Below are 14,114 nucleotides of genomic sequence, written 5' to 3' on the forward strand. Positions count from 1 at the left end.
AAGAATTAATCATACTGATCTGGTGTTTTATTTACTTTTTATTTCCTGCTGGGGTCAGCACTAAACGCCCGATGGGAAAACTGTACAAGCTGCCAAAGCCTTGTACAGCGTGAAAAATGTGTCAGCACAGATGTTACACAGCTACGGCCTTAAGTGGGTGTACTCTTAGAAAACTGCATGTTGTGAAGTAAGGGAATAAAAACATGTACTGTATATACTACCGGTCAAATGTTTGGGGTCACTTATTATAATAAATGTCCTTATTTTTGAAGGAAAAGCAATGAATATCACATTAAATTAACCAGAAATACACTCTATATGTTGTTAATGTGGTAAATTACTATTCTAGCTTCAAATGTCTGGTTTTTTAATGGAATATGTACATATGTGTATAGAGGCCTATACATATACTATGTTTTCTATTCATTTTGCATCTCTTTTGATGAAAAATAGTGTGACTTGTGACTAGAAAACACAAAAAAAAATTGTATAGGTGACCCCAAACTTTTGACAAAATTCCATAAATACATCACTTTTTGAACACTTATATAATGTAAATAAGCACTTATTTACCACATGAACCCAACATACTGCGTATTGTATAACATGTGAAGCCTGGCACAAGAGTGAATAATGACCAGAGAGGCTCAGAGGTCAGCTCGTGTAGCAGGGCGATGTTTCTGTTTACAAAGGTCTCCGTTTAGCTCGGCGAGTGATTTAATGACTTCAGATCTGAGCCCCCCCCCCCCCCACGTTCTCTAAATGTGCCTTCAAGTGCAAAACACTGGACTGTTTCACTCCTGACTGAAAAATAAACTGCCGCCGCCATTGCCTGTGATTAACTATTCATAGGAAATACAGCAAACACACAGAATAAAGTACAGCCATAAAAAAAAAAAAAAGAAGCTGCAGTCTGTGTGGTCTGGTGCCATCACAGAAATAAAAAACCTGCTCGGCAGAGAAGGTTGTAGGTTCTCCTTGTGCCAAATGACAAACCTTTGGGGAATATTGGAGAAGGTGGTGGTGATGGAGCCTGTGAAGCTGCTGCTCCCCCCCACTCACTGCCAATTTGCCACATTCCTCTATTTATAGGCATCAATTACCTTACCTAAAAAAAAAAAAGTGGTTGCTTCTTTAAGTATAAACAGAAATCACTCCCCTATGGTGCATCTGATAATGAGACCTCACACAGAGCACCCTCTGCTCCAGAGTCACCCCTGCATGCACCAAGCCCAGCCCACAGGCTGCAGGCGAGACTGAGGGCTGAGGGTGAGAGGCAGCAGACCCTCGGGCTCCAACAGGTCTGCTGTCTGCTCTGAGGGGAATGAGCGGCTCGATGGAGCCAGGTTTACACATCAACAAAGAGAGAAAAATATCAAGAGACCTCACAGTGAGAGACTACTACACAGGGGCCAGATTCCTCTTCCGCTCATGAAATGTCACAGATTAACATTACAGCCGCTTCATAACTCCAGATATTTATCCAAACACTGCGAGGAACTTCCTGCTCCTGGTGGCGGGCACAGTTATAATAAAAGTATGAATCACTCACGTGCTGCGTTAGCAGGTTGATGTGGCTGGAGCTGGCGTAATGCTGAGCGACCTGCTTGTCAGCCAGATTCTGCAGGGCTGAAATGAAGGCGTGCTGGTTAGACTGGGCCTGGGCAGACAGGGACGTTAACTCCCTGAAGGCCCCCACTGAGCTGGACTTCAGCTTACTGGAGCTGCTCCTTCTGTTGACTGAAGACCACAACGTGAATTAGCGACATTAAAGTAGACATATTGGACCCGATTTCTTTCCCTGGTGTCCTAATGAACATGTCCATGACATGTTGTGGTCAAAATACCTTAAGGATGAAGCACCATAGCAGTTCAATCACTCTGCCAAAACAGCCTTGTGCAGAACGCTCGCTTTTGAGTGCCTGTCTCTTTAAATGCAAATGAGACACAGGAAACTACGGCAACTAACAGCAGTTAGCATTTGGAAAAAGCCATCATTTGCCGACTCTAGCCGGCACATTGCCGCCATATATAAAATGTATCCACTGGACATGTAAATCCTCTGAGGCTGGAAACTTGTGTAGAACTCTGTGCTGCACTGTGCAGCCAAAAATAGAACACTTCTCGGACTTCCGCTCTTCCGGATACTCTTGCACTCGCCTGCATTCTGGCGTTTTTTAGGGACAAAGCGGAGCTCGTGAGACATGTGACGTAGCAATGAGTGCGGAAGTCAACATCTCTCCTGTACTTATACTAGAGGCGGAACACAAAAACATCTTTTTTCACACTTTGCCTACTCATAGGGCCTCCAGAGTCACAAATATATAGTATATATAATGGTCCCTTTACCTTGACCTGCAGATATGGGCCTTGAGAGCTTCTGACTATAGATGTGCGTTGCACTCGGGATGGATGAGGATGCCCCGGCGCCGGATGTGGGTGAGGTAAACGACTGAATCCTCCTGAGCCCTCCCTGGGTTGCTTGGCCAGTTGAGGACGCAGCTGTCCACGTCGTCCTCGGGGGTTGCGTTAGCACGGGAGCAGAGGTGTACGCGGGAGGATCAGAGAGAGCTTCAGAATGGCAGAAATTAGACTTTGCCAGTGATTGTGCATAGGACGGTGGCTGTGCGGGCGGCGGCAGTGGCAGACAGTGAAGAGGGAGGGATTCCTTTGGCGGAGCAGGAGAGCAGTGTTGCACATGAACATGTGTGCAGTCTAAAGTCGCAGGAAAGCCAGAGGAGCAGTGCTGAGACGCCCGGACATCTGGCTGGGCTTTACTCAGTCTAACCGCTGTCTGTACAGGAGGTTGTCTCTCCGCGGCCTTGATGTCTAGATCGCTGCTGACTTTCCCCGCGGAGAGCGAGGACTCTGACCCGCTGGAATCTTCGTTGGCCACAGACGACGGAGCTGTTCAAAGGGGACGAAAGAAGTCAGAGAGCCCCCGTTATCATGAGTGAGCCATTCCTGGTCTCTGACACACATTTGTTTTCCTCCACAGAGTGCTAATCATTTGAAGCTGACCTTCTCTTCACCCCCAGATGACTCAATCCTTCTATTATCTTTTTTTTGTTCCTCTTTTTTTGTGCAAATGTCACAATTCCTGTTTACAGTGCTCGAATGATAAAATATTAAACATAAACCAGACCTAGAGTAACAAAAATAAGGGGGGAGAAAAAAAGGATGGAAGGAACTCACTTTTGGAATCCTCATAGCTGCCAGAATCTACTCTCACATTTATTTCCCGATCGTCTTTCTTAACACTCCTGACTTTTGTTCCGAGGAAGACGGTGGCTGATTTATTTTTCTGAGTGTAGAATGTCAGTATTTCCTCCAGATCGTTTTCACTGCGGAGTGGAAAAAAACAGGGGAGATGAATGCATGCGGCAGATTGAGATCGCTCAACACCTCGGCAGCGTATACCGTATAAGTGCAGAGGTGAAAGAGCCAAACCCTGAACAATGGTAAGAGTTCCAGCCAAATTCACTAACCTCGCAGTGCTGATGTACTCGTGAAATACACTGGGGTTTATGCAGCGCTCCTCTTTGCTGTTCTCCTGGTTTTGCACCATATGATCGGTTTCCTGTATTGTGTTGAAGACACAAAGAAAGACAGAAGATATACACTAGCGTTCAAAAGTTTGGGCCCACTTAGATATGTCCTTATTTTTTAAGGAAAAGCACTTTCAATGAATATATATAATATTAAATGAATCAGAAATACACTCTATACATTGTTAATGTGGATAATGGCTATTCTAGCTACAAATGTCACATACATGGGTGTATAGAGGCCCATTTCCATTGTTCTGATGGTACATTGTGTTTGCTAATCGCATCAGAAGGCTATTGGATGATGAGAAAACCCTTGTGCAATTATGTTATCACTGCTGAAAAAAAATCATTATTTCAAATCTTGTCAATGTCTTTATTACTATAATTCTATTCACTTTGCAACTATTTTGATGAATAAACGTGTGACTTTTAATGGAAAACACTAGTATTAACATGTATAAAGTGAACCTAATTGTCCCGAGTAGTCAGTCCTACAAGCAAATACAGCTAAATGACAGTTGAATGCTGATAAACAAAATAAAAAAGTCATCATCCGTTGCACTCCCTGCTTCTCTTTTACACACTTAAAAAAGGTTTGGCAAGAAATGAAGTGTAATAGAATTTAATTGCTTGTAATTGAACTCTTATGTCAGTATTTTACTGTCTCTGTCCACCAATTAAATAAAATCAAACGGCTTGTACCTTATTGTACCAGTGAATAAAATCGCCTAGCTGCTGCGACAGGATGCGTCTTCGCTCCTGGAGCGGTAACTGGCGACTGGGCAGCGCCACCTTAACGTCCTCCTGAAGGTTACTGGCCGCTCTTCTCAGGAAACGAATCACCAGCTCCTGTGCAGACAAAGGCAAACATACATGGTTTTTGTTTTGTTTTGTTATCACAGTCCGAGGAGCATCCATTCATCATGGTTTATGGTCACTGATGATGACGACTTTCCAGTCAGGCCGCCTTATTACAACGTAGCCACAACTGCTGAGTATTAATCAGTATAGAGAGAGAGAGGGAAAATGTTTCCCACACAATTTTCATTTATCAGGAAAAGGATTTAACCATTAGTGCTCAACTCCTTATATGGACATCCTGGAGTTTGTGCGTTTATAGGTCACATATTCATTCATTCATTCATTCATTCATCTCTATTTTCTTCATTTAGTGAAGAATGTTTAAAAAGTTTAAATTGATGCCCACTCTAAAATCAGCTTTTTATGTTCACACTCGCATGCTGAAGAAAAACATCTTAAAACACAATTGTATCGTGGAAGCGAAGCATAACAAAACTTATATAACAAAATGGAGAGTGGACTTCACCCTCATGTTGTAATTTACCATGGGAATAATACATAACTCCTTATATGGACATCCTGTGTGTGTGTTTATAGGTCACATATCAGGCTTCAAAAAATGTGTGTTTTTTGTCAAATTATGACACAATTTAGGTGTGATATAAAGTAGCAATAATTGTGCAGAAGTCACAAAATAGAGCTTTTTCTGTTGTTTTCGTTCATAAACATTAGCCAAATTCAATCCGATTTTAAACATTTTGAGTACTTTTTTGCTCAGGTGTGTTTATATAGTGAAAATGAGGGGGGGAAAAGGATATAAGACACTCTATATTGCACATTATTATACCCTCTGTATATACTGTATATGTTTAAACATAGTAATGGGGAAAAAGCAGCCAAAATGCTCCATGTTCTAAGGATTAAAGATTCACCATTTGGTCATTGTCCTTTTCTGGCCACGACGGTACAGTGGTAGCTCTGCTCTCTGCCAACAGTCTTTGCTGGACTCGCTGAAGGTACGAGGAAAAAGCCATCCTGGCCTGCACCTTGCTGCAGAGGGCAAAAAAAAAGGAAGAAAATACACAGGAACATGAATCATGAACGGCACTGTAAAGGTGAAGCAACAGTTTGCTCAAAGAGACGAAAACAAACAGCCCCGTTTGGAAACAGTGAGAACATCTGTTGCATTGTCCTCATTCCATTTGTGTCACATTATCCAGGAAAAGTGAGAAAACAAAAACAGGTACGCTGTGTATCACTTTCAGCCAGAAGTTGTCGAAACACAATGTTTTTTTTGTCCTGAATGATTAATGCTCTACAAGGCCCAGGTAAACCGAGAGTGAGAACTGTCAGGACGTTGTAGTCGAAAGAAGACGCTGTCAAACAAGAAGAATGATATGCTGTACTATAATTTCTTCGTTGCTTCGTACACGGTCTTGGCAGGCGCTGCGGAATTTCTGCAAACTCAGACTTGTCACTGTAATTCTTCCTGAAATTATAATTGCAGGCACACTTCTACTATCGACAAGAGACGTCGCAGCATACCATACATACACAGTATGTATGTATGTATGTATGGTATGCTACGAAAGGTTTGCATTATTTTAAATCGTTTGAGTAATTTGAGGCAATATAAAAAAGCATTATTTCAGTTTTCATGTGGTGCTATTGTCACTTAATGACAAATGTGTTTTTTGCATCTCACCAGAAGTGCAACAAGCAGAAAGTGCAAAAATAACATTATATGATATGTCCAGTATAAAATGTACAGCTAGCGTAATGTGCAATTGTTGGGTATATATGGATGGATTGGTGAGCGCTATAAATATACATATATTGTACAGATTATTAAATACATATATAAGGTGCAGTGAATACGCTATATTATATAGACATATGGATTATATATACAGATTACAGAATAATAAATATGTTACAGGTTGATGATGTCAAATATTACTATGTTTTCCAGCACTTTATTTTTAAAATGGTTGAAAAATCTAACATATTATATAAAGCTCTGATTCATTCATTCAACATATATAAATTAGAAATAGCTGCTTTTATCTATTCAAAATAATATTAGAAGCGAGCTCCCATCTCCAGTCTAATATATTCTGTTTATTTATTTGTGATTGTGTTTTTTAAATCATGGAATGTCCTTTTTATCATTAGATCGTTTCTGCTTTTTAAAAAAACTTTTAATTCCAACTGTAACTCTTTTTAAAACAGTGGTAGTTTGCAATGTTCTTTCATCATATAAGCTTAAGCAAGAAGGTTGCCAGTTTGAGTCATTCCAATCCAGGTTTGATAAAGTGAAAGGAATTAATGAATTTGGATTTGAATTTGACTGGTTTGCAATAGTATTTCATTTCAACATAACCCCAGAGTCCTTTACTGAGGACTTTCTCCTTGAAGGAGTGAGACAGAATAAAACAAGAGAAGCACTCGTAGAGATAGAAAAATAGTGATAGCGTCTACGGATCACGCCCAAAATTTAATCACTAGTTTCTGGACATTTCCTTAAAATTTGGTCTGCGACTTTTCGAGTTATGTTACTAACAAACTCTGGCGAGTACATATACTGTACCTCCTGGAGGTCAATAAGAGTCAGGGAAGAAGCCCAGAATGCACACACTGACCTGAGGTCCCAACCCCGCTGAAGGATGTTGAGCAGGTTGACTCTGGGCTTGGCGTCGTGCGTTGCTGCCTCTGAGTCGGACACGGAGTCGGACACAGAATCGCCGTGGCAGCGCTCCACTGGCGTGGCCACTTGTTTTATTTGCTCTTCTACCAGAGCCTTACGCGAGACTGGTTTGAGAAGTTGTTTCCCCTTCTTTTTTTCCTCCCGATCGCACTCCTCTCCCTCCTGACCGCCGCTCTCCGTCAAGGAGGCCTTGGACTCCTTCCCTGAGGTGAAGACAGAATGTCAGTGTGCATCCCTGGCATTTCAGAGCAGAGACACGTATACACTCTTTTTTTTATGGTTGCTGCAATGAAATGAGGTCATCCAGAGTCATATTTGGCCAACCTCACCATGACACAGGGGAGTTATTTATTGGAACCAAAAGTGTATTAGTGTGCGATGTTATCCCACTTAGCTACGCTCTTCTCAGTTTTCAGAAAAACTTTTTTGCTAAAATGAAGCGGAACACATCGGGCCGCGGGCCTCGTCTTACCCGACTTTTTTTTCCCCGCAGCAGAGCGAAGAGTCAGGTGGCGCTGTCTCCTCTTACGCGCCTCCAGAGATGGCAGTTTCCTCTCGTACTGGACGACGTGACAGCGGTGGACGGCGTCCACCTGCAGCTGCAGATTCCCATTCACATTCCTGAGAGACAGAACAGGACATGGGAAAACAATGGTTAGAAGGACAACAATAAAACATTTATGCGTATATAAAGAGTAGCTTTCAGCACGTTTTTTTGAGCTTAAAGCCAGTTCTGAGAAGAATGAGCACGGTTTATCCAGAACTTGGCATGAGCAACACGGTATAGTAGAGCACCAAAATTTGACTGAATGTACCTCTTGGGTCATTCTTTTGAAAAAAATCCCATTAGCCACGTTTATTAGCTATTAACCTCAGTATATTTTTCTAAAATAATGTAGAAAAATTTGCACAAACACAACATTATTCCAGCAAAACGTTGATTACAAATGTACAAAAATGGTCATGTTTGCTCATGAGGAGCTGAATCCTTCGCTTACTACTGTACATAATCATTTGTACAGCACGGCATACAACAAACTAAATCTTATAACCTAGCTAGCTAGCTAACTAGAAAAGCACTCAGAGAGCGCAGACCTCTGCCTAGCGGCGCAGTGCCTACAAAATAGCAATTAAAAATAGTGATAGCGTCTACGGATCACGTCCATAACTTAATCACTTGTTCCTGGTCCCATTGTGGACATTTCCTGGAAATTTCGTCCAAATACATCCGTGACTTTTCGTTATGTTGCTAACAAACTCAAAACATATACTGTGCCTCCTTGGCGGAGGTCAATTATAACCTGAACATCAGAATCAATGCACATTTTTCACATTCACATCTTTAATGTGAATAAAACTTTTGTTTATTATTTGGCAGTAAATGGCAGAAAGAGATATAAAAATGGATTTCTGATTATGAATTAGAATTTTTACCTATCATTTGATACCAAAATCACTGAAATCAGCCCAGGAAATGACATTCTGGTGTGGAAAGATGGTTGGAAATAGCACCATTGATGACCCAAGAGGTACATTCAGTCACATTTTGGTGCTTTTTTCCAGTTGTGAATGATTTTTTTTGCTAATCTGCTCTACTGGTAGTGATGGTACAAAGAAGAGCGAGAGAATAAACAGCAAACTGAAACTTCTTTCTAATCAAAATACCTAACAGAAATGGAAAAGTCACAGAAGGGCTTAGCTGGGGGGGGCCAGGTTCCAGATCTGTGGTTAAAACTTGAAAGTCCACACTCCTTCAAATCACATTGTATTAAAATAATACTTGTATATGACTGGAAAAGTTGACAGTGCGTCATCTTTTCAGCTGTTCCCTTCACCTATTCGAGACCAAACAAAAACGTTAGAATCCGACCGCTTCCACAAACTGACGCAGAGATTTATTCCCCCCATCTCAAACCACAGTGGAAACGCTTACCTTCCATGGAAAAGTCTGCTGGCCAACATGTAGTTCATCGACGACTTGGACTCCAGATATCCACTGAGAGGAGAAGGAGAAGATAATACGCAAATTACAATAATCATAAAGGCAGTGGCCCCAATGAGCCTTGACCACTCTACTTTGTGGCAAACGTGTTAAAATGAGGCTTCTGTGATATAGCAACTCTGGACGCAATCACTATTACGTACACCATAATTTCCCCCAGACCCCCTCAATAACATGCTTCTAAAAATGCCACAAAATCCCCGCTGCTGCTCGCAAAAGCCACGCATCTAATCAAGGAACAAATCCTCGGAATATGAAATGTAAGCACAAAAAAAGGATTTCCTCGCTGAATTTTGGACAATTAGTCACTGAGGGTTATGAGCCGCTGTTGGAACGTTGAAATACTGTGTTCCAAAAACAAACAATGACCAACTCGGTTCTCAATCTGGTCGTTCAGAGTCGTATATGGGCTGGTTTTACTTTTATTAAGTGACCTAAGTGACCTAAGTGTTCTTTTTTTGGCAAAGCTTACCTATAGAGCTCCCATGTTTCTGCAGTGGGAAAGATCCTGATAAAGCCTCCTCGTCTTTCATACTCTTCCTTTATCCTTCTCAGTACTTTGATCTATATTTGTAAAAATAAAAAGAAGTTTAACCCTTAGAAAACAGAGGTTTTCAGCTGCTTTTTTTCCATTGAAATGTACAGTTTATACAGAGGGTATAAGAATGTGCAATATAGAGCGTCTTACATCCTTTTTTCAGCACAACCAAGGCACAATTTCTTTAATTTCCACCAACTATATAAACACACCTGATCAAAAAGTCATAAAATCGGATTTAATTTGTGAAATTTGTGAAAAACGTTACAGTTCAAAGTTCACTTGGCTTGTTTTTATGAACAAACAACAAAAGAAAAACGCTCTATTTTGGTGACTTCTGCACAATTATTAACACTTTATATCACTATATAACTTTTACTCAACAACACATAAGAAGATGGAAAAATAAAAAAAATTTAAAGCCTGAATATGTGACCTATAAACACACATCCTCAGGATGTCCATATAAGGAGTTGTGTATTATTACCATGATCTCAATATAATGAATGTGGCCACTCCAAAGAAATCTAAATAGCAAAAGCATGAGTGTAAGTGAACTTGTTGACAAAAGTTAAAGGATTTCGCCTTCATTAAAATAAAAATGCAAAACATGACAAACTTTTGACGACCAAATGCTAATCGGTTCATCTGTGAGTGGAATTGAATGTTACAAAATCTGAAGGGATTAGCCGGGGATTTTCTTCAAAGGACAAAAAAACATAAGTGTCACAGCGTCCTTAACCTTGGACAAGCCAAATTAAATCAGTCCATCCTTCAGTCCAACTGAACACTTAACACTAATGTGAAGATATTCCCTCAAGATGTTCCTGAGATCATGCTTACAACAAAGGGATGGACCCAAAAAAACAGATCGGCTCCAGCTACTGGCTGTTGCTAGGTGTGGAGTGCGTAAGAAAACAACAAATAAGACACAACTTAATGTATTTACAGGACCCAATAAAGCAAACTCAACACACACGGATCTCACCTCCTCAGCAGATAAACTCAAAGTGCTGTCCCCTTGACCTTGTTTGGCTCCTTCCTTCTCTTTTGACCCTTCTGTTTCTGGGTTAGTGGCAGACGCAGCCCTCTGTTGTTACAAGGGAAACAAAAATCATGTTAAAGAGTAACAAAAATACCCTCTTCTCTCTTCTCACTGTCACATAAATTGGAACATTTTATTATACATTGGCATTCCTGGCTGCATGCATGAATGATCGGGCTGAGATTGACAACTTTGGCACGAACTAGGAACTTGGGGCCAGACAGCGAGGCGCAACCCCATGGGATCACATACAGGGTTCTTCATCTAAATAGCAGGGGGGATTACATTTAATTTGACTGCCATGGCTGTGTGTGTGTGGGGGGGGGGGGATACAACGCGAGCCAAACGGTGACAAGGCCTAATCCCGCTGAAAACGTCTCAACTGTTGCCCCTCATCAAAGTAAAGAGAGAGGACAGGTTCACTGTAGAAACATGGAGATCTTCAACAACCTCTTTGACAGCGCTCGGAGCCTGGGGGCTGGTTTTACGGGGACACAGACTTGAACAGCAGCTAACATTAGCGCCAGAACGCTAGCTGACGCTAAAGTTTGCTAAGTTTGCGAGGTTTATATAGAGCTGTGAGCCTGAGGACTGTTTTTACAGGGATACGGACTTGAACAGCAGCAGCGCCAGAACGCTAGCTTATGCTAACGCTTACTAGCAGAAGCAGTGCTTAAAAGTTGCTGATGAGGAATTGCCTGCTGTGGGTTTAGTACCCCCAGGAAAACTATTTAACATCTATACTTTATATTTAGTTTATAATGTGAGTTATTTACAGTGTAATTTATATATATATATATATATATATATATATATATATATATATATATATATATTTTACTAAGTTTATATTATTTACAGTATTTTATTGTTCTATATATTTATATTGTCTGATGTGGGTTCTTCAGAGTGTAAAAGTTTATATAGCGCTCGGAGCCTCGAGGGCTGTTGTTATGGGCACACAGACTTGAACAGCAGCTAACATTAGCACAAGAACGCTAGCTTATGCTAACGCTAACTTGTAGAAGCAGTGCTTAAAAGTTGCTAATGAGGAACTATATTGCTATATATTTATATTGTCTTATAATGTGGGTTCTTTAGAGTGTAATGTATATTTTTTTTATTATTTTTTTTTAATAAGGGCTGTTTTTACGGGGACACATAATTGAACAGCGGCTAACATTAGCGTCAGAATGCTAGCTGACGCTAACACTAACTAGTAGAAGCAGTGCTTAACCCTCAGGAGTATATTAATACTTTTTCCACTTTAAATTGTCATTCTTTTTAAGTTACTTCAGCCTCACAAGGTTTTTCCGTGTTATTTCATTCATTTGGAGTAGAAAACCTTTTGACTTCATACATTTTTCATTGGTGTCAGATTATTTATAACATAATGGTGATGAACACTGGTCAGAAAGGCCCCCTGGGAATGTTTGCTTAGAGCCCCAACAGATTCTAGAATCGCCTCAGAATACTGCAGTATCTGAAACACACTCGCCAAAGCCACTTTGCTAATGTAATGAGAATTCTATTAAAATACAGCATTAGGATCAATATATGCCATCTGTCTGCCGCCATGAAAGTAATTGCCAGACAATCAAATAAGCAAAAAGCAGAAGGCAATTTCTTACCCGTAAAGTAAAAGGCATTAAGGAATTGCAAGGCGGGGGGGGGGGCACAAAAAGGGCAAAAGAAGATTAATATTTTTTGGGAGTCAGATGGAAACTTACCGCTCTGTGGCTGTGTGCGGCAGCGGCGGCGGTTGTCGGTGCAGAGAGTGGTTTCTAAAGACAATGAGATGTGGGGAGCACCAGAATTAGATTAAATCCCAATTGTTACAGCAGCAAAAATGGAAATCTACTTATTTATCATGTGCGTCCTTTATTAGGGAAGAAAACATTTAAACTTCCTGAAGCTACACCGGCATACAACAATAACACATATTTACTGTGTGTTCTAACAGGCCCTTTGGACAATACAAGGTGGAGCAGTAATCTGTCTGATTCAGTAATCTCTCCGCAGCAGAAACCCGTGCCAAATCTGTGTGCAGCAGTAGTCGAAGCGGGGAGGGAGCCAAGTGCATTAGCATAGCATCATTAGGTAACGAGGCCTGTAGAGAGCATTAGTCACTTGATTAGTAAATGATAAAACAATAAGACACAGGGAGAGAGCGAGAGAGAGTAGCTCTTTTACGATCTGATGTCACTAAAACACGGTCATTTCATTAGCAGTTGTTTTGCATTACAGTGTGTGTTTTTTTTTTTCCATGAGGGTAAGAGCGGAGCTCAGTGACAGTGGCAGGAATGCACTGTGAGAAAGAGAAAAATGAATGTTTCACAAGGGAAGAGGTGACTGAGTGCAACACTCTGTGTGTGTGTGTGTGTGTGTGTGTGTGTGTGTGTGTGTGTGTGTGTGTGTGTGTGTGTGTGTGTGTGTGTGTGTGTGTGTGTGTGTGTGTGTGTGTGTGTGTGTGTGTGTGTGTGTGTGTGTGTGTGTGTGTGTGTGTGTGTGTGTGTGTGTGTGTGTGTTTGTGTGTGTGTGTGTGTCACAGTACCTGGGCTCTGGAGCCTGCCGGGTGTTTGAGGCTGGGGTCCAGGGTGATGCGGTCAGTGCGAGGCTGTTTCAATAGCGGGTCCTGACACACTAAGCCTGTGGAGGTCATAAGAGGGTCAGTCAGTAACATCACATTCTGACGGTCAACTGTGTCCACAAGGGTTTATTTATGTCTCTCTTTCTGTGTATGATGGGATGCCGGTGAGCTTCATTGACTGACTGTGTGGTGTCTCGGTGAATCCTGGGAGGTAACTTTTAAATCTTCCACAGGAGGTTCCACTATAAGATGCCCCGATCATCCCAGCTGAAGTGGACTTCCTTTGAACCACTCCCAGCTAGACTACCAGCAGACATGGCATATACTTTGTTTTGATTAAACCTTTCAAAATGGTTTCTTTAATGTGTTGCTGGTGCTTTATTGGGAAATGGCAGGTGGGAATCTCTTTATTATTCATATATTGCACCCACACTCTTAGAAATAAGAGTTCCAAAAGGGTCCTTCTACAAGGGCCGAGGTTCTACCTGGCACTATTTTCTTCTGAAAAACCCTTTCTTCGGGAAAGGGTTCTTGGTAATCCAGTAAGAACTATTTGATCCAAAGAACCCTTTAAAACCCCTTTCCCGAATAAAGGGGTTTAAAAGGATTCTTGGTGGAACCCTCCAAAAGGGTTAAATAACCTTATATGGTTCTACTTAGCACTCTTATGTCTAAGATTGCAGGTTTTTCCCAAAACCTGGATGTAATCGTTTGGTTTTTGTATGTATTTTAGTTGAAATGGAAGGAACTAAATCAGCCAAAGCATGTGTTTTGCATTTTTTCTGCACCACCATCCCCAGTGTGCATGTAAAAGGGAGGCACCAAGTCTTCATCCATTAGATGACACGACTTTATCCATGTCACACTGAAACAATGACAA

At 41.2% G+C, this 14,114-nt stretch overlaps 1 protein-coding gene across 1 annotated transcript in view; it reads right to left on the minus strand.

Annotated features, from left to right (window-relative positions):
- ttll5 (tubulin tyrosine ligase-like family, member 5) overlaps positions 1–14,114 on the minus strand; it is a gene marked incomplete at its 5' end in the record, with an annotated part of 51,414 nt that overhangs the window by 19,848 nt on the left and 17,452 nt on the right. The window contains 13 exons of the mRNA XM_083892537.1: positions 1,553–1,740; positions 2,350–2,907; positions 3,196–3,344; positions 3,489–3,580; positions 4,254–4,400; positions 5,285–5,402; positions 6,995–7,262; positions 7,532–7,680; positions 8,993–9,055; positions 9,534–9,625; positions 10,588–10,689; positions 12,375–12,428; positions 13,199–13,293. Coding sequence (XP_083748663.1) covers positions 1,553–1,740; positions 2,350–2,907; positions 3,196–3,344; positions 3,489–3,580; positions 4,254–4,400; positions 5,285–5,402; positions 6,995–7,262; positions 7,532–7,680; positions 8,993–9,055; positions 9,534–9,625; positions 10,588–10,689; positions 12,375–12,428; positions 13,199–13,293 — 2,075 coding nt within the window. The remainder of the gene's footprint in view (positions 1–1,552; positions 1,741–2,349; positions 2,908–3,195; positions 3,345–3,488; positions 3,581–4,253; positions 4,401–5,284; positions 5,403–6,994; positions 7,263–7,531; positions 7,681–8,992; positions 9,056–9,533; positions 9,626–10,587; positions 10,690–12,374; positions 12,429–13,198; positions 13,294–14,114) is intronic.

This window comes from Microchirus variegatus (genome assembly GCF_963457635.1).
Source record: "Microchirus variegatus genome assembly, chromosome: 7".
Lineage (NCBI taxonomy): Eukaryota > Metazoa > Chordata > Actinopteri > Pleuronectiformes > Soleidae > Microchirus > Microchirus variegatus.